At 45.2% G+C, this 24961-nt stretch overlaps 1 protein-coding gene across 41 annotated transcripts in view; it reads right to left on the bottom strand.

Moving 5' to 3' along the window:
* The window catches only part of RBMS2 (RNA binding motif single stranded interacting protein 2), a 98045-nt gene that overhangs the window by 30245 nt on the left and 42839 nt on the right, over positions 1 to 24961 (bottom strand). For 25 of the 41 annotated variants that reach the window (XR_013400606.1, XR_013400605.1, XR_013400607.1 and 22 more), the window contains 8 exons: positions 23826 to 23992; positions 17095 to 17153; positions 16143 to 16234; positions 14249 to 14406; positions 4319 to 4398; positions 4074 to 4183; positions 3703 to 3749; positions 3427 to 3520 (listed from right to left, as the gene is read on the bottom strand). Coding sequence is in view for 38 of the 41 variants with exons in the window: in XM_028828967.2 (XP_028684800.1) it covers positions 3427 to 3520; positions 3703 to 3749; positions 4074 to 4183; positions 4319 to 4398; positions 14249 to 14406; positions 16143 to 16234; positions 17095 to 17153; positions 23826 to 23992 (807 nt within the window). In the remaining 3 variants the exon portion in view is untranslated. Of the gene's footprint in view, positions 1 to 3426; positions 3521 to 3702; positions 3750 to 4073; positions 4184 to 4318; positions 4399 to 14248; positions 14407 to 16142; positions 16235 to 17094; positions 17154 to 17934; positions 18056 to 23825; positions 23993 to 24961 lie in introns of all 41 variants that reach the window. The other 16 variants (XM_077952903.1, XM_077952905.1, XM_077952889.1 and 13 more) reach the window with 1 other exon arrangement.

Raw genomic sequence — 24961 nt, 5'->3', positions numbered from 1 at the left:
GTGTAATCTCACAATCATACAATTTTCTGAGCTTTGACTACTATATCCAGAATAGGCAAATCTATAGACACAGAAGGTATATTATGGGTTGCAAGGACATTTCAATTCAAACTGGATTTGAAATAATCCAGTAAGTTAGATTATTTAATAATTTGGTGCTAGGCCAACTGGTTAACCCTCTGAAAGAAAACAGACTCCTATCTTATGCCATACACAAAGATAAATTCCCGATTACACATTTAAACGTAAATGTAAAACATAAAATCTTTGAGACCAGATACACAGTATAGAGACAGAGAATACTTTTAAAAATTAAGACAAGAAATTTGCCGGGCGCAGGGGCTCACCCCTGTAATCCCAGCACTTTGGGAGGCCAAGGTGGGTGAATCACCTGAAGTCAGGAGTTTGAGACCAGCCTGATCAACATGGAGAAACCCCGTCTCTACTAAAAATACAAAATTAGCCGGGCATGGTGGCATATGCCTGTAATCCCAGCTACTTGGGAGGCTGAGGCAGGAGAATCGCTTGAACCTGGGAGGCGGAGGTTGCAGTAAGCTGAGATTGGGCCATTGTACTCCAGCCTGGGCAACAAGAGTGAAACTCCGTCTCAAAAAAAAAAAAAAAAAAGACAAGAAATTCAAAAGTTATTTATTTATTTTTTTGAGACGGAGTCTGGCTCTGTCTCCCAGGCTGGAGTGCATGTGGCACGATCTCAGCTCACTGCAAGCTCCGCCTCCTGGGTTCACACCATTCTCCCGCCTCAGCCTCCCCAGCAGCTGAGACTACAGGTGCCCACCACCACACCCGGCTAATGTTTTGTATTTTTAGTAGAGATGGGGTTTCACCATGTTAGCCAGGATGGTCTCCCGGGTTCATGCCATTCTCCTGCCTCAGCCTCTCCAGCAGCTGGGACTACAGGCGCCCGCCACCACGCCCGGCTAATTTTTTGTATTTTTAGCAGAGACAGGGTTTCACCGTGTTAGCCAGGATGGTCTTGATTTCCTGACCTTGTGATCCACCCGCCTCGGCCTCCCAAAGTGCTGGGATCACAGGCATGAGCCACCGTGCCCGGTCTCAAAAATTATTTATAAAAGAAAAAGACAAATTTAACTATATACAAATTTTAAACTTTTTTTTTTTTTTTTTTTTTTTGAGACATGATCTTACTCTGTTGCACAGGATGGAGTACACTGGCACGATCACAGCTCACTGAAACCTCAATCTCCGGGCTCAAGCAATTCTCCCACCTCAGCCTCCTGAGTTGCTGGGATTATAGGCACGCACCACCATGCCTGGCTAATTTTCATATTTTTTGTAGAGATGGGGGTTTTGCCATGTTGCCCAGGCTGGTCTCGAACTCCTGAGCTCAAGTGATCCACCTGCCTCTGCCTCCCAAACTGCTGGGATTTCAGGCATGAGCCACCATACCTGGCCGAATTTTAAACTTTTATATGGCAAAAACTAGTGATTCCCACAGTATGGTCCCTGGACCAGCAGCAGTAGCAGCAGCATCACCTGAGAACTTGTTGGACATGCAAATTCTTGCCTTCCACCCATCTTACTGAACCAGAAACTCTGGGTGTGATGCCCACCAACCCAGGTTTCAATGAGTTTTCCACGTGATTCTGATACATCACTAACGTTTGAGGACCACAAAGTCAACAGCCAAAAAATAAAATTGGAAAAAAATTTGTAACAAAGATAACATTTAGAAGATTAATACTTATATAGAGTTTTTATAAGCTGATGAGAAAAGAACAAATAACCAAATAGAAACATGGGCGAAGCATATGAATAGCAATCAGACAGAAGCAAATCCAACTATGACAAATGAAATGATTAAATTCACCTCTAGTAAGGGACATGCAAATTAAAATAACAATGTACTTTACATTCATCAAGAGACAGGAACAATTTTTTTTTTTTTTTTTTTGAGACAGAGTTTCACTCTTGTCGCCCAGGCTGGAGTGCAGCGGCATGATCTTGGCTCACTGCAACTTCCGCCTACCGGGTTCAAGTGATTCTCCAGCCTCAGCCTCCCGAGTAGCTGGGATTACAGGTGCCTGCCACCATGCCCAGCTAATTTCTGTGTTTTTAGTAGAGACTAGGTTTCACCATGTTGGCCAGGCTGGTCTCGAACTCCTGACCTCAGGTGATCCACCTGCCTCAGCCTCCCAAAGTGCTGGGATTACAGGTGTGAGCCCCGCGCCCAGCAAGACAGGAACAATTTTAAAAGAGCAGTAGCACCTATGCCTGAAGGGAAACGGGTACTTTCATACAGGGTTGGTGGAAATGTGAGGTGACACAGCCTTTGTGGAAAGCAATCTAGCAACATCTATAAAACTGAAAATCCATACAGCATTCAACCTAGCAATCCAACTCCTGGGACTCTAGCCCCCAGAAATAGAAGCATGCATATGTAAAAATATAGCACAAGGGTGTTTAGTGGAGCATTATTGATAGCAGCAAAAAAACAAATCTAAGTGAATGCCCCTATTTGGTATAGCTAAAGAATTCTGGCATATCTGCAGCATGAAATATAATGCAACCATTAAAAAAGATAAAATTAGAGCAGAGGATCTCAGCATTAGCTGCAACAGGATCACCTGGAGGGCTTGTTAAAACCCAGATCACGGCTGGGCATGGTGCAGCACTTTGGGAGGCTGAGGAGGGCGGATCACCAGAGGTCAGGAGTTTGAGACCAGCCCGGCCAACATGGTGAAACCCCATCTCTACTAAAAAGAACAAAAATTAGCTGGGCATGGTGGCGCATGCCTGTAATCCCAGTTACTCCAGAGGCTAAGACAAGGAGAATCGCCTGAACCCAGGAGGCGGAGGTTGCAGTGAGCCAAGATGGCTGCATTCCAGCCTGGGCAACAGAACTAGATGCCATCTGAAAACAAACAAACAAACAAACAAAAACCCAGATCACTGGGCCCCATCCTCAGAGTTTGTAATTCAGTAGATTTGGAGGGGAGTCCAAAATTTCTGTTTCTAAAAATTCTCAGATGATACTGTTGCTGCTGGTTCAGGGACCATACTTTTGAGAATCACTGCTGTAGGATACTGTTAAGTGAGATGAGTGAATGTAAAAATATATTTAATATGGTTCAAGTTTTGTAAAATAAACAACTCCCCAAATGCTATACATGTGTGTATCATCATATGAAAAAATATGACAAATGCTACACAGTAGGACATTAACATGAGTTTACTTGTGGAGGTGGTGGAGGGGGAGTAAGAGGACACCATTAAAACTATATACCATATATATGACCACACACACAGATCATCTTTTACGCTGTTATGTAAAATTGTGTGTAATATGATTAAAAGAAAAAACAAGTAGTTCCTAGCCTTATATTACTTCACTTAAAGCACAACAGTAGGGAAAACCACCACACCCTTCTTCAGGCATGAACATACCTGATACGAAGACACAGGAGAGGAAAGGTATGGGGAGAGTGCAGACTGAGCAAGCATCCTGTTGGGGGTGATGTTATAAGGGGCTGGGTAAAACCTGTGGGAAGGAACCTCAATCAGTACTGAGTCACAGGAAACCACAAGGGAAGGGCCCCAACTGATAGGCACAGCCAACATTCCCTTGACTTCCAAATAGAGAGAATTAAGATGAAACATTTGAGTGTCTGGACACAGGCCATTATCATTCTCAGGTGACTCGATTATATAAAACAACCTTACCCATTCTGAAGAGCTGTTGTGGGGTCATAGGTCAAGGCCATGCCGCCCTATAAAGAAAGAACACAGTGTTCACATTGTGAGCCCTTGGGTGAGAACAGGAGCCGGTCCAGAATGTCCAAGGCTGGGAATGTTTTAGTTTAACAAATTAAAGCCTGGACAAGTCCCACTACAGCTGTTTCAGAGTTTTTCTGTTTCTGCAGGCCACAAAGCCCCACTTGAGAACATACTGGCAGTATGTTAACAGCCAGCATCTCTCAATTACATACTGTAGCTCTCAAGCTTTCCACCTAAGCTCACAGAAATCATGCCATGATCATTTCCATTCCACTTTAATGTCGTCAGTACTCCTGTCTCCTCAGAGGTCCTCTTACCATGTCTCCATTCCTTGGCCAAGCCCGTCCGTTTTGCACAAATTTTCCTTGGTTCTGTCGTTTCTTTGGCCCGCCATCAGCAAATTTGCAAAGCAAGGGATCAGATGGGGCTGCCAAGAGAGAAGGGAAATGGGCAGCTGAGTCCCACCTCATGTGGCCCAGGCACACTCATGCAAAGCTGCTCCAGAATCTTCACTGGAAGTAACAACCTGTGGCCCTCTCAGCCTGAGCCCCAGATGCCTCACCTGGTACTCCAGGGGGTGTCTTAATATATTTTCCATTAAAGTGGGTGATGATGGCTTCACACTTCTCTGTGGACTCCATCCTAAGGAGCATAAGAGGGGTTAGGCTCTAGCTTCTCCAGGATCTGTGCCCTCCACACATTGAAAGAGAAAGCAAAGCTCTAAGTTCCCAGCCCCACAATTGCTCCAAATGTTATGACTACAGAAACACAGAGTGCCACACAAATTCAAGGTTCTTGACGAGGTAACCCCAGCTTGTAATGAAGGTTCTCTCAACTGGTCCCCGTATGGGATCCTCATAGGAATGACAGTCTTCAGACTGTTAACATGGGCCCTCTCTTGTGTCTGCCATATACATAAGAATACAAGAAATAGAGGCCATTACCATTATTTTTTATTAGAAAATTCTGAATGAAAATTGTTCTTTTAATTTGATAAAATTGTACAAGCTAACAATTTGCCAATATTTATTTTTTGCTTCTTGTTGTAATTAAGGTCAAGGTCTAATTAGCTATTGATGATATCATTAAGATTTCATGAATCTGTGGAAGGAAAAAGCAATAAGAAAGAGTTCATGGCCCATAGTGATAGAAAAAGGAATGCTGGAATCTACTGAGTTAGTTTCTTGTTGAAGAAAGAGGAATAAGGAATCAGAAGACTGAGATTCCAGCACCAGTTCGCCACCCAGAGCTCTGTGAGTGAGGACACTCACAAAAAGCCTCTGATTGGCTGCATGTGGCTCACGCCTGTAATCCCAGCACTTTGGCAGACCGAGGCAGATCGCTTGAGGTCAGGAGTTTGAGACCAGCCTGGACAACATGGAGAAACCCTGTCTCTACTAAAAATACAAAAATTAGCCTGAAGTGGTGGCACGTGCCTGTAATCCCAGCTACTCGGGAGGCAGAGGTGAGAGAATCGCTTGAACCTGGGAGGCGGAGGTTGCAGTGAGCCAAGATTGCGCCACTGCACTCCAGCCTGGGCAACAGGGCGAGAATCTATGTCAAAAAAAAAAAAGGCCAGGCATGGTGGCTCACACCTGTAATCCTAGCACTTTGGAAGGCCAAGGCGGGCGGATCACGAGGCCAGGAGATCAAGACCATCCTGGCCAACATGGTGAAACTCTGTCTCTACTAAAAACAAAACAAAACAAAATTAGCTGAGCATGGTGGTGCGTGCCAGTAGTCCCAGCTACTCGGGAGGTTGAGGCAGAAGAATTGCTTGACCCCGGGAGGCAGAGGCTGCAGTAAGTTGAGATTACGCCACTCCACTCCAGCCTGGGTGACAGAGCAAGACTCTGTCTCAAAAACAACAACAAAAAACAAAACAAAACAACCTCCCCCACCCCGATCCACTCCTTATTTGTGCTTTAGAGATAACATCCATCTACCCTACCACATGGTGCTGTGTAGATCAAAGGAGATAATGTATATAAATGTGTTCTAAAAATTATAAGGGACTATATAGAACAAGGAACAGTATTTTCACCTATTTCCATATTTAAAGTAACTCAGTATATTTAACCTATTTCCATATTTAAAGTAAGACTCACATTTTCTGTGCCAGTGACCCCCAGAAATATGAACCATTCCTATAAAAGTTTTTTTTTTTTGTTGTTGTTGTTTTTTTGAGATGGAGTCTCGCTCTGTCGCCCAGGCTGGAGTGCAAGTGGTGCAATCTCAGCTCACTGCAAGCTCGGCCTCCCGGGTTCATGCCATTCTCCTGCCTCAGCCTCCTGAGTAACTGGGATCACAGGTGTCCATCACCACACCCGGCTAACTTTTTTGTATTTTTAGTAGAGACGGGGTTTCACCGTGTTAGCCAGAATGGTCTCAATCTCCTGACCTCGTGATCCGCCCACCTCGGCCTCCCAAAGTGCTGGGATTACAGGCGTGAGCCACCGCGCCCGGCCAAAAGAAGATATTTTTAAAAGTCCTCAAATTGAGCCTTTTAGAGAAAACCACACATTAGGTATCATAGAGCTGTGGTGTTCTGTTGGGTACTTCTACTCCTTACAGTCTTTCCAAAGGGTAAGCAGGCCGTGGAGCATTTCAGAATCTCAACTTTCTCAAAAACTGTTAAATCTGATCTTCCTGAGGGAGAGCTCCTGATGGCTAATGATCAAGGCTGAAGTCCCCTCTTACAATAGCTCCTCTCAAATGGTTTCCAATTCTTTAGAAACGACAAAGTTGGGGGACTTTAGCAAGTTGTCAATTCACACATAAAAAATCAATTTTGATGACAGAACACCTTGGTTCTTGGCATATAATTCAGAAGAATTTTTTTGTTTTTTTTTTAGATGGAGTCTCGCTCTGTCGCTCAGGCTGGAGTGCAATGGTGCAATCTCGGCTCACTGCAACCTCCTCCTCCCAGGTTCAAGCGATTCTCCTACCTCAGCGCCTGAGTAGCTGGGATTACAGGCATGTGCCACCATGCCTGGCTAATTTCTGTACTTTTAGTAGAAATAGGGTTTCACCATGTTGTCCAGGCTGGTCTCAAACTCCTGGCCTCAAGTGATCCGCCTGCATTGGCCTCCCGAAGTGCTGGGATTACAGGCACAAGACACCATGCCTGACCAGAAGAAATTTTTTAAATTCCTGTTTTAATAAAATTACTTCCATTCCCATCTACTTACTTATGAGAACAAGTTTTCTCAGCATGAAAACAAAAAGCAGGAACAGAACTGGCATTAAACTCTCCCTTGTTATAGTAATAAACAATATTAATTTATGCTTACCTGACCTAATTAGAAAAATCTAAACAAAACAAAACCTATCCATGTCATAGATGCTTCTGCATTTGCAATCAAATTTACTTCTATAAAATAATTTGGCCAGGCATGGTGGCTCACCTCTGTAATCCCAGCACTTTGGGAGGCCAAGGTGGGTGGATCACTTGAGGCCAGGAGTTCGAGACCAGCCTGGCCAACCTGGTGAAACTCATCTCTACTAAAAATACAAAAATTAGCTAGGCGTGGTGGCATGCACCTGTAATCTCAGCTACTTGGGAGGCTGAGGCACAAGAATCGCCTGAACCCGGGAGGCGGAGGTTACAGTGAGCTGAGATTGCACCATTGTACTCCAGCCTCGGCAACAGAGCGAGATGCCGTCTCAAAAAAAAAAAAGGCCAGGCACAGTGGCTCATGTTTAAATCCCAGCACTTTGGGAGGTTGAGGTGGGAGGACTGCTTGAGCACAGGCGTTCAAGACCAGCCTGGGCAAAACAGTGAGACCCCCATCTCTACAAAAAAACTAAGAAATTAGGCTGGGTGCAGTGGCTTACACCTGTAATCCTAGCACTTTGGGAGGCCGAGGCGGGCGGATTGCCTGAGCTCAGCTCAGGAGTTTGAGACCAGCCTGGGCAACACAGTAAAACCCAGTCTCTACTAAACTACAAAAAATTAGCTGGGCGTGGCAGCATGTGCCAGTAGTCCCAGCTACTTGGGAGGTTGAGGCAGGAAAATTGCTTGAACCTGGGAGGCAGAGGTTGCTGTGAGCCAAAATTGCACCACTGCACTCCAGCCTGGGCGACAGAATGAAACTCCATCTCAAAAAATAAATAAATAAATAAAATAAAAAATTTGCTGCCCTCACCATACCCCACCAAAAAACTTAGCTGGGCATGGTGGTAGGGGCCTATAGTTCCAGATACTTAGGAAGTGGAGGTGTGAGGATCACTTGAGCCCAGAAGGTCAAGACTATGATAAGCCAGGATCGTACCACTGCACTCTAGCCTGCACAACCAAGTGAGACCCTGTCTCAATAATAATAATAATTTTGTATGAACATTTTATTTTATTTTATTTATTTATTTATTTTTTTAATCTTTTTTTTTTGAGACAGAGTTTCGCTCTTTTTGCCCAGGCTGGAGTGCAATGGCGCGATCTCGGCTCACCGCAACCTCCGCCTCCCGGGTTCAAGCAATTCTCCTGCCTCAGCCTCCCGAGTAGCTGGGATTACAGGCATGTGCCACCACCCCGGCTAATTTTGTATTTTTAGTAGAAACGGGTTTTCTCCATGTTGGTCAGGCTGGTCTTGAACTCCCGACCTCAGGTGATCCACCTGCCTTGGCCTCCCAAAGTGCTGGGATTACAAGCGTAAGCCACCGCGCCTGGCGAACATTTTATTTTATTTATTTATTTATTTATTTTGAGACGGAGTTTTGCTCTTGTTGTCTAGGTTGGAGTGCAGTGGTGCAATCTCGGCTCACTGCAACCTCCGCCTCCCGGGTTCAAATGATTCTCTTGCCTCAACCTCCTGAGTAGCTGGGATTACAGGCGCCCGCCACCATGCCCAGCTAATTTTTGTATTTTTAGTAGAGATGGGGTTTTGCCATGTTGACCAGGCTGGTCTTGAACTCCTGACCTCAGGTGATCCACCCACCTCGGCCTCCCAAAGTGCTGGGATTACAGGCTTGAGCCACTGCCCCTGGCATTGTATGAACATTTTAAGATATTTATGTTGTTCGGGCAATTGTGAGCTCATCATTGTAAAGATAATTTTTTTTTTTTTTTTGGAATCTCACTCTGTCATCCAGGCTGGAGTGCAGTGGCGTGATCTCAGCTCACTGCAACCTCCATCTCCCAGGTTCAAGTGACTCTCTCACCTCAGCCTCCTGAGTAGCTGGAATTACAGGTGCCCACCAACACACCCAGCTAATTTTTATATTTTTAGTAGAGATGAGGTTTCACCATTTTGGCCAGGCTGGTCTTGAACTCCTGACCTCAAGTGATCTGCCCACCTCAGCCTCCCAAAGTGCTGGGATTACACAGGCATGAGCCACCACGCCTGGCCAAAATTTTTAATTTATATATATATTTTTGTGGCAGAGAAGTATGACAAGATGATCCATAAAGGCTTTAATTATAAAAATATTTTACACTAGAATACAATTCTATAAAGAAATGGCATAGAAACTAAATTCTATAGAGAAATGGAATAGAAACACAAGATCAAGAAGAAAAAATGAATATTATAAGAATGATATGAGATTTATGACTATAGTAGTCCCCCCTTATCCTCAGGAGGTACATTCCAAGGCCCCTAGTGGATGCCTGAAACCATGGATAGTACCAAACCCTAGATATACTATGCTTTTTCATCTGATAGCCATGATGACTACTAAGTGACTAATGGGCGGGTAGCATTTGCAGTGTGAATACTTTGGACAAAGGGTGGGATGGAGCGGACAACATGAAATTTTTTATTTATTTATGTTTTTGGGACAGAATCTCACCGTGTCACCCAAGTTAGAGTACAGTGGTGCGATCTCGGCTCACTGCAACCTCTGCCTCTCAGGTTCAAGCAATTCTACTGCCTCAGCCTCCTGAGTAGCTGGGACTACAGGTGCACACCACCACGCCTGGCTAATTTTTGTATTTTTAATAGAGATGGGGTTTTACCATGTTGACCAGGCTGGTCTTGACCCCCTGATGTCAAGTGATCTGCTCGCCTCAGCCTCCCAAAGTGTTGGGATTACAGGCGTGAACCACTGAGCCCAGCGTGAAGTTTAATCATGCTACTCAGAATGGCATACGATTTTAAAACATTTTAATTGTTTATTTCCGGAATTTTCCATTTAATATTTTCAGTTGACTCTGGGTAACTGAAACCATAGAAAGTAAAACCATAAATAAGGGGGGACCACTCCATTTTTTTTTTGAGATGGAGTTTTGCTCTTGTCGCCCAAGCTGGAGTGCAATGGCGCGATCTCAGCTCACCGTAACCTCCGCCTCCCAGGTTCAAGTGATTCTCCTGCCTCAGCCTCCTGAGTAGCTGGGATTACAGGCATGCGCCACCATGCCCAGCTAATTTTGTATTTTTAGTAGAGACGGGGTTTTTCCACGTTGGTCAGACTGGTCTAGAACTCCCGACCTCAGGTGATCCGCCCGCCTCAGCTTCCCAAAGTGTTGGGATTACAGGCATGAGCCACCACACCCAGCCGAGAGTACTGTATTAAAAAAAAAAAAAAATAGCACTTTGTTTTTTGTTTTTTTTTTGGGGGGGGTGTAGGGGTAAGGGGGACAAGGAAGTGGCTGGGGGTCCTATGGGCCCATAGCTCCATCCCCAGGGCAAGGCCCACCCCATCTGCCTCCAGCCCTACCCATGCTCCTGTATTGATTTATTGAGACAGGATCTCTCACTCTGTAACCCAGGCCAGAGTGCAGTGGTGTGATCATAGTTGACTGCAGTTTTGACCTCCTGGGCTCAGGTGATCCTCCCATCTTAGCCTCCCAGGTAGCTGGGACTACAGGCATGTGCCACCATGCTCGGCTAATTTTTTTGTTTGTTTTATTTTTATAGAGATGGGGTTTCACATGTTGCCCAGGCTGGTCTTGAACTCCTGAGCTCAAGCAATCTGCCCGCCTCAGCCTCCCAAAGTCCGGTTGTTTTTTTTGTTTGTTTGTTTGTTTGTTTTTTTGAGACGAGTCTCACTCTGTCAGCTAGGCTGAAGTGCATGTTGCCCAGGCTGGAGTGCAGTGGCACGATTTCAGCTCACTGCAAGCTGCGCCTCCCAGGTTCACACCATTCTCCAGCATCAACCTCCTGAGTAAGCTGGGACTACAGGCGCCCGCCACCATGCCCGGCTAATTTTTTTGTATTTTTAGTAGAGACGGGGTTTCACTGTGTTAGCCAGGATGCTCTTGATGTCCTGACCTCATGATCCGCCTGCCTCGGCCTCCCAAAGTGCTGGGGTTACAGGCGTGAGTAAGCCACTGCATCTGGACAAAGTCAGGTTTTTTTTTTTTTTTTTTTTTTTTTTGAGACAGAGTTTCACTCTTTTTGCCCAGGCTGGAGTGCAATGGCGCGATCTCGGCTCACCGCAACCTCCGCCTCCTGGGTTCAAGCAATTCTCCTGCCTCAGCCTCCCGAGTAGCTGGGATTACAGGCATGTGCCACCACCCCGGCTAATTTTGTATTTTTAGTAGAGACGGGGTTTCTCCATGTTGGTCAGGCTGGTCTTGAACTCCTGACCTCTGGTGATCCATCTGCCTTGGCCTCCCAAAGTGCTGGGATTACAAGCGTGAGCCACCGCGCCCGGCCTAAAGTCAGGTATTTTTTAAATGAATGATTTGTGTATCAGATTGCTATGTATTTAGATCTCATTTGAATACATTTTTAAATGAGGTAACAGTTTTATTTTAAATGCCAATATTTATAATTTGCTAGAAATCATACTTTGCATGAATCTGAACATATGAAGAAAACTTGTAGACATTAACATAGAAATATACAAGAGATTTCATAGTTTTTCAAAAGTCTCTAAAACCACGGTTCCTAAACTGTGCTCTCAGGCACTGTGGGTGGCTGTGGTGAACTCAGAGGGGCACAATGAAGGTTATTTTAACTCTTTGAAGAAAAATAGCAATATCTGTTGGAGAATGTGTACACTACTAGCTCAAAATTGTTTACTGTTTCAACATTAGTTCCCCCTACAATCCTTTTGATAGATAACATCATATTTTCAAAAAGCTGGGTTTAAATAGTTGCTATGACAAAAGCAAATACCATAAGAAAATCAATATGTAACAGGAAATGAGTGTGTAGGTGTCCATTCTGATACGAAATTTTGATAAGTTGTGCAATTCCAACAGGCACATATTCCATTAGTAAGGATAGTTAGAATGAAATAAAGACATTCTCTCTTTCAATATTTGTGTATTATTTTTTCAAACAGCTACAAAGTTGTTAAAGCATAAACACTTCTTAAGCTGTGTGGACCATGAAGTTATTGCTGTCAGGAAATTTTTTTTTTAAGTTGTGTGGACTGGCTGGGTGTGGTGGCTCATACCTGTAATCCCAGCACTTTGGGAGGCCAAGGTGGGTGGATAACCTGAGGTCAGCAGTTCGAGACCAGCCTGGACAACCTGGTGAATCCCATCTTTACTACAAATACAAAAATTAGCTGCGCATGGTGGCAGGCGCCTGTAATCTCAACTACTCAGGAGGCTGAGGCAGGAGAATCACTTGAACCCGGGAGGCGGAGGTTGCAGTGAGCCGAGATTGTGCCATCGCACTCCAGCCCAGGCGACAGAGCGAGACTCCGTCTCAAAAAAAAAAAAAAAAAAAAAAAAAAATTGTGTGGACCATTCAGTTACTTAATAAATTGAACTGTTAGGTATTTATTTTGGTCTAGGGTGAAAAAGTATTAAATAACTAAGGGTGCCACAAACTGAGAAAGGTTGAGAACCTCTGCTTTAAGGGAGTATGGAAGCAAAGTAAGTTCGATGGTCCCAAGCCAAGGAACTCTCCTTTAGTTATACCCGGGATTGCCAGCAGGTGGTGCTACTAAGATTGAGTCAGCTGGGGAAGAGGAACTATTTCTTTTCTTCTTTTTTTTTGAGACGGGGTCTGGCTTTGTCGCCCAGGCTGGAGTGCAATGGTGCGATCTCGGCTTACTGTAACCTCCGCCTACCGGGTTCAAGTGATTAGCCTGCCTCAGCCTCCCTAGTAGCTAGGATTACAGGAGCCCGCCACCACACCCAGTTAATTTTTGTATTTTTAGTAGAGACAGGGTTTCACCAGGTTGGCCAGGCTCATCTCAAACTCCTGACTTCAGGTGATCCACCCGCCTCAGCCTCCCAAAGTGCTCGGATTACAGGCATGAGCCACCACACCCGGCCAAGAGAAACTATTTCTTGTTCCCAAGGTCTGAAACACTCAGAGTAAGGGGGTGTTTGTGGACCAGACAAGATATTATAAATCTAAAAGGGGTGCTTAGCTCACTTAGTCCAGTCATTTTGAAACTTAAAAAAAAAAAAAAAGTCAAAAGAATCTCCTTTCAAATAAAATCTTAAAATAAATAAAAGCAGAGACATTTCTTAAGTGGGCTAAGGGAGGCTGATGCCCTGCGACAGTGAGGGCAGATACCAGAGCCCAAAGAAGGGCACCCGGGAAAACTGCAGGTATAGGGAAGACTTTGGGAAATTTCCTCATCTGAATCAATCTCCACCTCAGAGAGTGAACCAAGGCTCACAAAGCTCTGATATCACAGATGCAGAATTGTTCTAGAATAGAGATCTGAAAAGGAAGATCAACTTCATCCTACTGATCTCAAAGCCAGAAGGATCAGGGCTCTGCTCTAACACCCACTCCTGTAAGACCCTGGGCAAATCAATTCATACTGAAGAGTTCACTTTCCTCATCCGTAAGATGGAGAATATTTATCTCATAGGGCTGTTGTAAATATTAAATGAGACAAGATGAGAAATAGTAAACTACAAGAATATACAGAATTTTTTACTCTGTTTGGGTCTGGATTAAAGGAACAAAGCCTAGCGTAGTAGGAAGTAGTAGGGAGCTCGGCCGAGTGTGGTGGCTCATGCCTGTAATCCCAACTGCTTATGTGGCTGAGGCAGGAGGATCACTTGAGCCCAGATGTTCAAGAGCAGCCTGGGCAACACAGCAAGACCCCATCTTTATTTAAAAAATTTTTTAGGTAGGGGCTAATGGGTTTTTGAGTATTGTAACCTATAATAAAATGAACTTTTTTTTTTTTTTTTTTAGAGACAGAGTCTCACTCTGTTGCCCAGGCTGGAGTGCGGTGGCACGATCTCAGCTCACTGCAACCTCCGCCTCCTAGGTTCAAGCAATTCTCCTGCCTCAGCGTCCCAAGTAGCTGGGATTACAGGCATGCGCCACCACGTCCAGCTAATTTTTGTATTTTTTAGTAGAGACGGGGTTTCATCATGTTGGCCAGGCTGGTCTCAAACTCCTGACCTCAGGTGATGTGCCTACCTTGGCCTCCCAAAGTGCTGGGATTATAGGTGTAAGCCACCGTCTGGCCTAAAATGAACTTTTGACTTACCATCAAGTATTTTTTAATAATAGTATAGTATTTTGACCTTGTGTGGGAAAGGCACAGATTTTGTTTTCTGGTGACCCCTAAGGGACATTTGTTATTAACCTCATCATTTCCCCACTCCTGCCATCCTCACCTTGCAAAGCCAACACCTCTGCTGGTCCCACTGGTATCTCGAAGGATACGGGTGGAGATAACCTGGCCAAAGGGCTTCAGCATCCCCTCCAGTTCCTGCTCATCCATTGACAGTGGGAGGTTTGAGATGTATAAATTTGTGGGGTCCTGTTCCTGTTGCTATGGAAATAACAATGAGAAAATGAAGCTCACATCTCTTATCCCTCTCCTACCCTCAGCCCGCCTCACAAATGACATTTCAGAAAAGAGACTATAGGAACGGTCCCACATAAACAGAGATTATTCTATTTGTTAACACCCAGTCCCACTACCACGGGTTGTATATTGAGTTCCAAGAGGGAAAAGCACAGATTTAATATTTCTAGTACTATACAAGCCCATCATACAAGTCATAAATGGTGTTTGGCTGTCTCTTTTAGAAACAGGCAGAGCAGCATTCCCGCTCTCCCCAGCAGCCGGTGTGGTGCCCGAGGCTGGATTCCCTCAGACTGCCTTGCTCCTTGGCTGGCTTGTTTGAGCAGCCCCTCCCCACTTCTCTTCCGGCCAGGCCACACAGAATCCTCTAAGTAGGAATGCCTGTTCACTCCCTGATGGAGGAAGAGCAGGAAGAGGGGAGAAGGGAACAGGGAAAGAGCCAGATGTGGAGTTCACTGGGTCACCATGGAGCCCTGAAAGCTACAGTCTCCTAGGACCCTGAAGGCTCCTAAACCTTTGAGCTTTTGCCAGAGGGTTTTCCTCCTGGAAGAAGAGGTAGGAGAGCCCTTCCAGGGGACAGAATGTGCAAAATGGCAATATCATCCAATAGTTGTATTTTTAAGAATTTAAGCAGTCACACTGCCCTGAACAGTGGTGGTCACCAGCAACCTTAATCCTCTTCTGCCTTTTCCTTTTGTTTTCTTTTTCTTTAACCTTTACAGAAAAGGTGTCTAGCAGGCCTGCCTCACAAGCTTTATGTATAATACTCATAACAGCTTCAGAAAGGCAAAGGGATGACCAGGCGTGGTGGCTCATGCCTGTAATTCCAGCACTTTGGGAGGCCGAGGTGGGTGGATCACAAGGTCAGGAGATCTAGACCATCCTGGCTAACACGGTGAAACCCTGTATCTACTAACAATACAAAAAATTAGCCAGGCGTGGTGGCGTGTGCCTGTAATTCCAGCTACTTGGGAGGCTGAGGCAGGAGAATGGTATGAACCCGGGAGGCGGAGCTTGCAGTGAGCCGAGATTGCGCCACCGCACTCCAGCCTGGGCAACAGAGGGAGACTCTGTCTCAAAATAAGTAAGTAAATAAATAAATAAATAAATAAAATTAAATAGAAAGGCAAGGGGACAATCCCACCTAACAGAAGAAGTGAGAGAAAAGCTTCTAGATTTCTAGTAGTCTAGTGAAGACAACAGTTTCAGATAGATCTGAAGAGAAGGGACTGTTTCCTCCCTTGATGTGGCTTCCCTCCTGCCTCCCCAGCCCACTACCCAGCCCCTATGGGGAACAACATTGGGAGGTGGAAAGCATTGTTCTGAAATTCTGAGTTGCACAACTGACTTGTTTAGAGAATGCTGTAAAACCACCACAAGCTGTCTGGTAGGGAAGTGGGGCCAGGGTGAATAATACAGGGAAAACAGGGAAGCAGCAGGAGTACTGGAAGAGGCCGCCTTACCTTTCTTGCTGCCAATCACTTGGTGAGAGGAACAGAGCTGATGGAGCTACCTGCCACAGACTTTGAATACATCTTCCTCCAGCAGCCAGGGGTGCTCATGGACTGTCTAGAAAGCACTGTGGATAGCCCTTGCCCACTCAATTTCATGGTTCTGAAGCCCTCTGGAACCCTTAGAACTGGAACTTTGGTGCTAACCACAAACTCCTTGGAGGAACAGACATGGGGTAGTACCCTTACCTTTGCCATCTGTGCCTGTACACCACTGGCCTTCAGTGCTGTTACAGCTTTCTGTGCTGCTGAAGGGCTGTCAAAATCTACAAAGCCATAGCCTGGAACAGAGAAACAGCATCACTAGGAAGTGGGAGGTGTAAGGAACATAGGGAGGTCCAGGCTTTTCAGGAGACAGAGGAAGGGTTATGATCCATGGAACAGAAATGGGAGGGAGAAAGAGCTACTGAGAGGTTTCAGGTAGTTATTTACATGCTCCTCAAACCCTGAGATGTGATCTAGTTTATGGCTAAGAATGCCAAGGCAATGAGCTACTCTGGTGTCCCTGCCTTTCTCCCTCCCCCTTAAGAAATCTGAGGTTTCAGGAACTAGGATCTTCTAATAATCCAAAGCCCCCCTATACCTCTAAAAGAATTCGCTCCTCTCTTTTCTTGATATACCCCAGAAATGCTAGGCATGTGGGGAATGCGGCCTCTCCAGGGCAGACCACCAGCCACCTGCTGGAAGAAGTCCCTCACCACTCCAACCTACAGGCCTTTCTCTTCCTTTCACTCTTCCAGCTCTATCTAGAACTGCTCAAACCCCAATAAAACTACTCACCCTCAGAAAATAACACCCACCAAAACACTCCCAAAAACAGGCATTTACATGGCTTTGCTAAGCAGAAGGAAATCTCACCCACTTCTACCACCTCATCTAGGGAAATACAAAGTCCAAAATAAGCTCAGTAGACTCAAAGGCGTTTTGTACAGTCTTCTGGCCTTGGGGCCCTAAACAGCATTTTCAGCTCTAGCTATCTGGTCACCAAATAATCTAAATATCTCCTAATCTTTTAAGCCTAAAAATTTCAGGGACTCCTTGCTGACACTGTAGACCCAGGAATCTCAGCAGTAAAGGGCAGTGGCGAGGGATGACCTCACTTACTGGTGCTCTCCACCACCAAGGACAGTTGTTCTCTCACCTTTGCATTTGTTTGTGGTCTTGTCCAGTATGGCCTTAGTGGAAACAATCTTGCCATATCTAAGGGAGAGGAAAATGCAAAGTAATAATCTGGGGGCAGAGACTAAGAATAGGACAGAGATTCAGACATCTCGACAAATCCATGCCCTTTCCATGGTCCAACTTTTCCTACTCAAGCCTTAATAAAAATAAAAAAGAAATGGGAGCCGGGTGCAGTAGCTCACACCTATAATCCCAGAATTTTGGGAGGCTGAGGCTGGAGGATCACTTGAGGTCAGGAGTTTGAGGCCAGCCTGGCCCAACATCATGAAGCCTCACCTCTACTAAAAATACAAAAATTAGCTGGGCATCACGCCAGTAGTCCCAGCTACTTGGGAGGCTGAGGAAGGAGAAATGCTTGAACCTGGGAGGTGGAAGTTACAGTGAGCCAAGATGGCATCACTGCATTCCAGCCTGGATGACAGAGCGAGACTCCATCTCAAAAAAAGAAAAGAAAGAAATGGGTTAAAAATGCCACACTTAATATAAACTCATCCTCCCCAAAGGTACCTAAAAGAAATAAGGTAACTGTAGTCCTTATAATACCAACACATTTCTCTCTTCTTTCCCAGCTAAGACTCACACACTAGTTGGAAAGAGATGACTGTCTTTTGGGGAAAGAAGCTTGGCAATGTCCACACAAAAGAGTGTGTAGAGGCAGAGCTCGGGCTGGAATTCCCTGAGGACTAAAAAGAATCCTTGCTATTACTTATTTTCTTTTGGAAAACACCACTGATCCTATGAAAAAAACTATAGACATTTTTCTTCTCTGATACCCTATTCCCATCACCCCTCCACTGACCCCTTTAACTGAAGGTCAACCTGAGCCAAATTGCTTTGGTTCAAATGCTGGTTCTGCCACATTTTAGTTATGTGTGATCTTGAACAAGTCATTTAACCTTTTGGTGTCTCAGCCTCATCATCTGTAAAATGGAGATAGGATTGTTAGGAATGTAAAATGAATAAACACAAATCATTAATGTCTACTACATGGTAAGCACTTAAAAATTTTAATTGCTATTATTATTATACTCAAGGAACCTCAACTATAATACCTCTCTTTGCCTTGGTCTAAGACTTCTATTTCTCACTGTCAAGATTTGAGAGTGTTAGGGAGGGGAGTGGGAACTGTAATATTAAAAAAAATTGTGTGTGTGTGTGTGTGTGCGCGTCAGGGTCTGGCTCTGTTGCCCAGGGTGGAGTGCAGTGGTGTGAACATGGTTCACTGCAGCCTCAAACTCCTGGGCTCAAGCAATTCTCCTGCCTCAGCCACCTGAATAGCTGGGACCAAAGATGTGCTCCACAATGTCCGGCTAATTTTAAAAATTATTTGTAGAGATAGGATCTTACTATGCTGCCCAGGCTGGTCTTTAATTCCTGGCTTCAAGCAATCCTGCTGCTTTGGCCTCCAAAAGTGCTGGGATTACAGCTGAGAGCCACCATGCCCAGCTCTAAGAAAATCATCTTATAAACAAAAAAAGTCTAAATTTTGGTGATAAGGCCAAAGGGCTGCATATCCTTTCTTCTTCTTCTTTCTTCTTCTTTATTCCTCTCCCTCCTCTCCTTCTCCTTCTCCTTCTTTTTTTTGAGACAGAGTTTTGCTCTTGTTGCCCAGGCTGGAATGTAATGGCGCGATCTCAGCTTACTGCACCCTCTGCCTCCCGGGTTCAAGCGATTCTCCTGCCTCAGCCTCCCAAGTAGCTGGGATTATAGGTGCACATCACCACACCCAGCCAATTTTTACATTTTTAATAGAGACGAGGTTTCGCCATATTGGCCAGTCTGGTCTCAAACTCCTGACCTCAGGTGATCCACCCGCCTCGGCCTCCCAAAGTGCTGGGATTACAGGTGTGAGCCACCACACTTGGCCAAGTTATAGATATTTGTCCAGTAAAAATGCAAATTATTTCTGTACAGTAGAAAAAATAATTGCAAAGGTTAGTGGCTTTACTATCCTATAGGACATAAACCAGTTTTTATCTAGTGTAGCAATCTTATTCCAACATTCTTTCTTCATTTCCTATAGTTCCTCAAATGCTCTTTGAACTCATTTTGCCATCCTGCTGGTTGGTTCCCTCATTAATGAGTTATAAAAATCTTTGACACTTGTTCATTTTATATTTGCATGACAGTTGTGTTTTCTTTTCATTTTTTGAAACCGAGTTTCGCGCTTATTCCCCAGGCTGGAGTGCAGTGGCACGATCTCGGCTCACTGCAACCTCCACCTCCCGGGTTCAAGTGATTCTCCTGCCTCAGCCTCTCAAGTAGCTGGGATTACAGGCATGCGCCACCACACCCAGCTAATTTGGTATTTTTAGTAGAGACAGGGTTTCACCATGTTGGTCAGGCTGGTCTCGAACTCCAGACTTCAAGTGATCCACCTGCCTCAGTCTCCCAAAGAGCTGGGATTACAGGTATGAGGCACTGTGCCCAGCCTGACAGTTGTTTTTTTCAACTTTTTGAAAATTATACTTTGGTAGCAGAGTCACATGGAACTTCTAAAACTTGAATAGTAGTGTATCACAGATCAGGGATTGTATTAGAGGTGTTCCACTAGAAAAAAGCCTCTACATTCCACTCCAGGAGGATGAAACTATTAAAGAGACAGAACAGAAATCACTAACAAAGTCAGAAGTACAAGAGCTAACTGAAAATAGTTGGCAGGGACTGAATTTGAGAACAATACCCCAAACAAGCAATTTTCCCATCTCTCCTTCCATCCCTAAAGAACATATGATGACTGATTTGTTTTCACTCCTTGGCAGCATCTCACTGACTTTTTTAGTGGAACTTCTGTGATCCAAAGGATTAGACAGAATAAGCCACGCAATGCCCTGGAAGCTGGGAACAGAACACATTAAAAGGAGGGTGAGGATGGATGTGGCTACCCTGGCCCTTCCAGGCTACATACTTGGATTCATTCCCAAGTTTAGGCAAGGGGAGGGACTCTTGAGAAGTCTGACTGTGGGGCCGAGGACACAAGTGCTGCTATCCCTATGAAGGCCCCAGGGTGGAGCTTGCTGTGGTCTAGCAGCTGAGACTTTGAGCTCAGAATTTCCACTGCAGCTGGCAACAGCTGGGTCACTGCTGCTGCTTCCCTGAAGGAGCCCCTCTGAGAACCAGGAGTTCCAGTCCTAGACTCCACGCCTCTCCTTCCCACATACCAGACTTTAGGATCCAGCAATATTTACTTCCTCTACAACCCAGGGAGAGACAACTGGGACAAAGGCAGGAAGTCCTTCTACGCATGAGAAACATCCTTCCTAGAAAGGTTTAACTCCCTGCTCACAGCAGACCGAGGGCTCTACCCACCTGCTCTGCTCAGTCTCCTCGTCAGGACTCCTGTGGCACCTCTTTCATCCCTGCCTCACTCCTGCCTCTCCACAGTCTCCTTTTGGGCTCCTTACTTCAATCCTACATGCTGTCCTTGACTATACTTATGCTTCAGACTCAGCAAAAAATAAGGCAATTGTTCAGAATGGCAAAATAAAAATCACTCTGTATCTGTGGGTTTCCCACTTGTGGATTGAACCAGCCATGGATTGAAAATATACAGGAAAAAAAAATGGCCTTTCTTCTAAGAGAGGTTCAGGGGAAAAAAACTAAAAAAATAACTGTTGGGTACTATGCTTAGTACCCAGGTGATGAAATAATCTATACACCAAATACCTGAGTCCCGAGTTTACCTATAGAACAAACCTGCACATGTACCCCTTAACCTAAAATCAGTTAAAATATATTTTTAAAAAAAGGATGGTTGTATCTGTACTGAACATGTGCAGACTTTTTTCTTGTCATTATTCCCTAAACAATACAGTATAACATTTATTTATATGGCATTGGTATTGTATTAGGTATCATATGTAATCTGGAGATAATTTTAATGTATATAGGAGCATGTGCAAAGGTTACATGCAAATACTACACAATTTTATTTTATTTTGATTATGTTTGAGACAAAGTCTTGCTCTGTCACCCAGGCTGGAGTGTAGTGGCGTGATCTCGGCTTACTGCAACCTCTGCCTTCTGGGTTCAAGCGATTCTCCTGTCTCAGCCTCCTGAGTAGCCGGGACTACAGGTGCCCACCACCACGCCCAGCTAATTTTTGTAGTTTTAGTAGAGACGGGATTTCACCATGTTGGCCAGGCTGGTCTCAAACTCCTGACCTCAGGTGATCCACCCATCTTGGCCTCCCAAACTGTTGGAATTACAGGTGTGAGCCATTGTGCCTGGCCACTACACCATTTTATCTAAGGGACTTGAGGCCAGGCTCAGTGGTCCATGTCTGTAATTCCAGCTTTTGGGGAGGCCAAGGCAGGAGGAATGATTGAGTCCATGAGTTTGAGACCAGCCTGGGCAACACAATGAAATCTCATCTCTATAAAATATACAAAAAATTAGCCAAGCATGGTGGCGTGTACCTGTAGTCCTAGCTACTCAGGAGGCTGAGGTGGGAGGATTGCTTGAGCCCTGGAGGCTATGGTTAGTTGTGATTACACTGCTGCACTCCAGCCTTGGTGACAGAACAAGATCCTGTCTCAAAAAAAATGGGTAGGCCGGGCGCGGTGGCTCAAGCCTGTAATCCCAGCACTTTGGGAGGCCGAGACGGGCGGATCACAAGGTCAGGAGATCGAGACCAGCCTGGCTAATACGGTGAAACCCCGTCTCTACTAAAAAATACAAAAAACTAGCCGGGTGAGGTGGCGGGCGCCTGTAGTCCCAGCTACTCGGGAGGCTGAGGAAGGAGAATGGCGTAGACCCAGGAGGCGGAGCTTGCAGTGAGCTGAGATGCGGCCACTGCACTCCAGCCTGGGCGACAGAGCGAGACTCCGTCTCAAAAAAAAAAAAAAAAAATGGGTAGGGACATGAGCTCGGTGAATTTTGGTATCCATGCAGGGGGACAGAGGAGGTCCTGGAACAAATCTCCCACAGATACTGAGGAACGAATATATGGTAAAGTCTAATCAAGGTTCTTCTCTGAGCAGGGTGCGGTGGCTCACACCTGTAATCCCAGCACTTTGGGAGGCTGAGGTGGGCAGATCACCTGAGGTCAGGAGTTTGAGACCAGCCTGGACAACACAGTAAAACCCCGTCTCTAGCAAAAAAAAAAAAAAAACACAAAAATTAGCCGGGTCTGGTGGTGTGCGCCTGTAATCTCAGCTACTTGGGAGGCTGAGACTCAGTCTTAAAAAAAAAAAAAAAGATTCTTCTCTGTCTTGTGATGTGAGAGAATTTCTGTAGCACATTATATTTAGTACGAGAAACAAAATTTAGAAATCAAGGACCTAGATTGATATGATACTCTTTCCCTCCCTCATAAACCAACATATCTGCCAATTCCCACCTCTCAAAAATTACTAGTCCAAGACAGTCCCCTTAGTTCCACTTACATACCTTTCTAGCAAGGTAAGCTGAGATAACAGACCAGTTAAAAATTTTTTTAAATATATATTTTTACTATATTTTTTATAGAGACAAGGTCTCACTATGTTGTCCAGCCTGGTTTTGAACTCCTGAGCTCAAGCAATCCTCCTGCCTTGGTCTCCCAAGGTGCTAGGATTACAGGTGTGAATCACCATGCCCTGCCCAAGGACCAGTTTTAGATATACACCAGACTTTATTTTTTATTGTTTATTATTTTTTGAGCTGGACATCTGTGCACTCTTGCCATTTTTCCAACATTCCTAATTGGGCAATTCCATGATTCAAATCTACTAAAAAGAACTCTGAGGGGTCTTCACGGGGTAGATGCATAGCAGTTGCTTCTATCTCCACCTTCTTTATCTGCTAATTTGAGGTCTCCATTCCCAATGAATATCTCCAGCAGCAGAAAGTCTCCGAAGTGCATGATTTGATTGGCGAGTCCCACTTTCTTCCATCCCCACTGCCAGCTCTCTCATGCCTTCTAATTAACATCTATAGAGATACTAAACTTTTCTATTCAAGGTGTAAGGACAGCAACTTTCCACTAAGACCATCAGGTTGGGGGAGGTGCTGGAAAGAAAGCTAGATATTAGGCTTTAAAGGCCCGTCCCACACTGGCTTTCCTTAAAGAAACACATAAAAGCTTTATAATATATATCAGTAGCAGGTAGAATTTTTTTTTTTTTTTTTGAGACAGAATCTCACTATATTGCCCAGGCTGGAGTGCAGTGGCACAATCTCGGCACACAGCAAGCTCTGCCTCCTTGGTTCACACCATTCTCCTGCCTCAGCCTCCTAAGTAGCTGGGACTACAGGCGCCCACCACCACGCCTGGCTAATTTTTTTGTATTTTTAGTAGAGACGGGGTTTCACCGTGTTAGCCAGGATAGTCTTGATCTCCTGACCTCATGATCCGCCTGCCTTGGCCTCCCAAAGTGCTGGGATTACAGGCGTGAGCCACCACGCCCAGCCAGTAGCAGGTAGAATTTTTTAAGAAAGAGGCTACTGAGTCTCTGGAGTAGAAACAAAATGCTAGGTGTCTTTTGTTTCTATGTGTCTATGGAGTAGAAACAAAATGCCATTGCCTTTTAGGATAAGTGAGCTGGCAAGGCCAGGAGTGGTGGCATGCATCTGTAATCCCAGCTACTGAGACAGAAGGATCACTTGAGCCCAGGAGTTCAAGACTAGCCTGGACAACATAACGAGACCCTCTCTCAAAACCAAATCTATACTGTCCCTGGAAGCCTACCCACACGCACTCCAACTTACGGCTGACACAGCTTGACAAGATCTTGGTCAGTAGTGCCTGGCTGCAATCCTCGGATGTATAGGTTGGTTTTGCTCAGCTGGTCATTTCCATTGCTTCCACTACTGCTGTTAGGTGTACTGTTGCTTGGGCTAGGTGGTGCCATCTGCTGAGCCAATGACACATATGGCTGCAGGGAGACATGAGGAAAAGGTAGAAGGATTATACATTTACATGTTGGAGAGTGAGGAAGATCCTGGCCCTCTTGAAAAAATGATTCCAAACTATATATAATCACAAATTTGCACTCACTTGGACACACATAGTTTGTTCCTTAGCTCCATATTTTAGCAGAGAAGAAGAAATCCAATACCACATTCTGAGATAGCCCAAAGACTTAAAATCCTGTTGTAGCTTTTAATACATCCTTTATATTTCCTATTCCTTTCTCCCTCTTTTTGCCAGCACTTACATTAGGATTTCCCAGATAACACTCTGTAGGCTGGGCGTGGTGGCTCACACCTGTAATCTCAGCACTTTGGGAGGCCAAGGCGGGTGGATCACAAAGTCAGGAGATCAAGACCATCCTGGCTAACATGGTGAAACCCCATCTCTACTAAAAATACAAAAAAATTAGCCAGGCATGGTGGTGGACGCCTGTAGTCCCAGCTACTCAGGAGGCTGAGGCAGGAGAATGGTGTGAACCCAGGAGGTGGAATTTGCAGTGAGCTGAGATCGCGCCACTGCACTCCAGCCTGGGCAACACAGCGTTTGAAAAAAAAAGAAAGGGCCGGGCGCGGTGGCTCAAGCCTGTAATCCCAGCACTTTGGGAGGCCGAGATGGGCGGATCACGAGGTCAGGAGATCGAGACCATCCTGGCTAACACGGTGAAACCCCGTCTCTACTAAAAAATACAAAAAACTAGCTGGGCGTGGTGGCGGGCGCCTGTAGTCCCAGCTACACGGGAGGCTGAGGCAGGAGAATGGCGTGAACCCGGGAGGCGGAGCTTGCAGTGAGCTGAGATCTGGCCACTGCACTCCAGCCCGGGCGACAGAGCAAGACTCCGTCTCAAAAAAAAAAAAAAAAAAAAAAAAAAGAAAGAAATGCAGACCGGGCGCGGTGGTTCACGCCTGTAATCCCAGCACTTTGGGAGGCCGAG

Source organism: Macaca mulatta, chromosome 11 (assembly GCF_049350105.2).
Source record: "Macaca mulatta isolate MMU2019108-1 chromosome 11, T2T-MMU8v2.0, whole genome shotgun sequence".
NCBI lineage: Eukaryota > Metazoa > Chordata > Mammalia > Primates > Cercopithecidae > Macaca > Macaca mulatta.
Note: the sequence above shows the minus strand (reverse complement) of the source record. Positions and strands in the feature narration are given on the sequence as shown.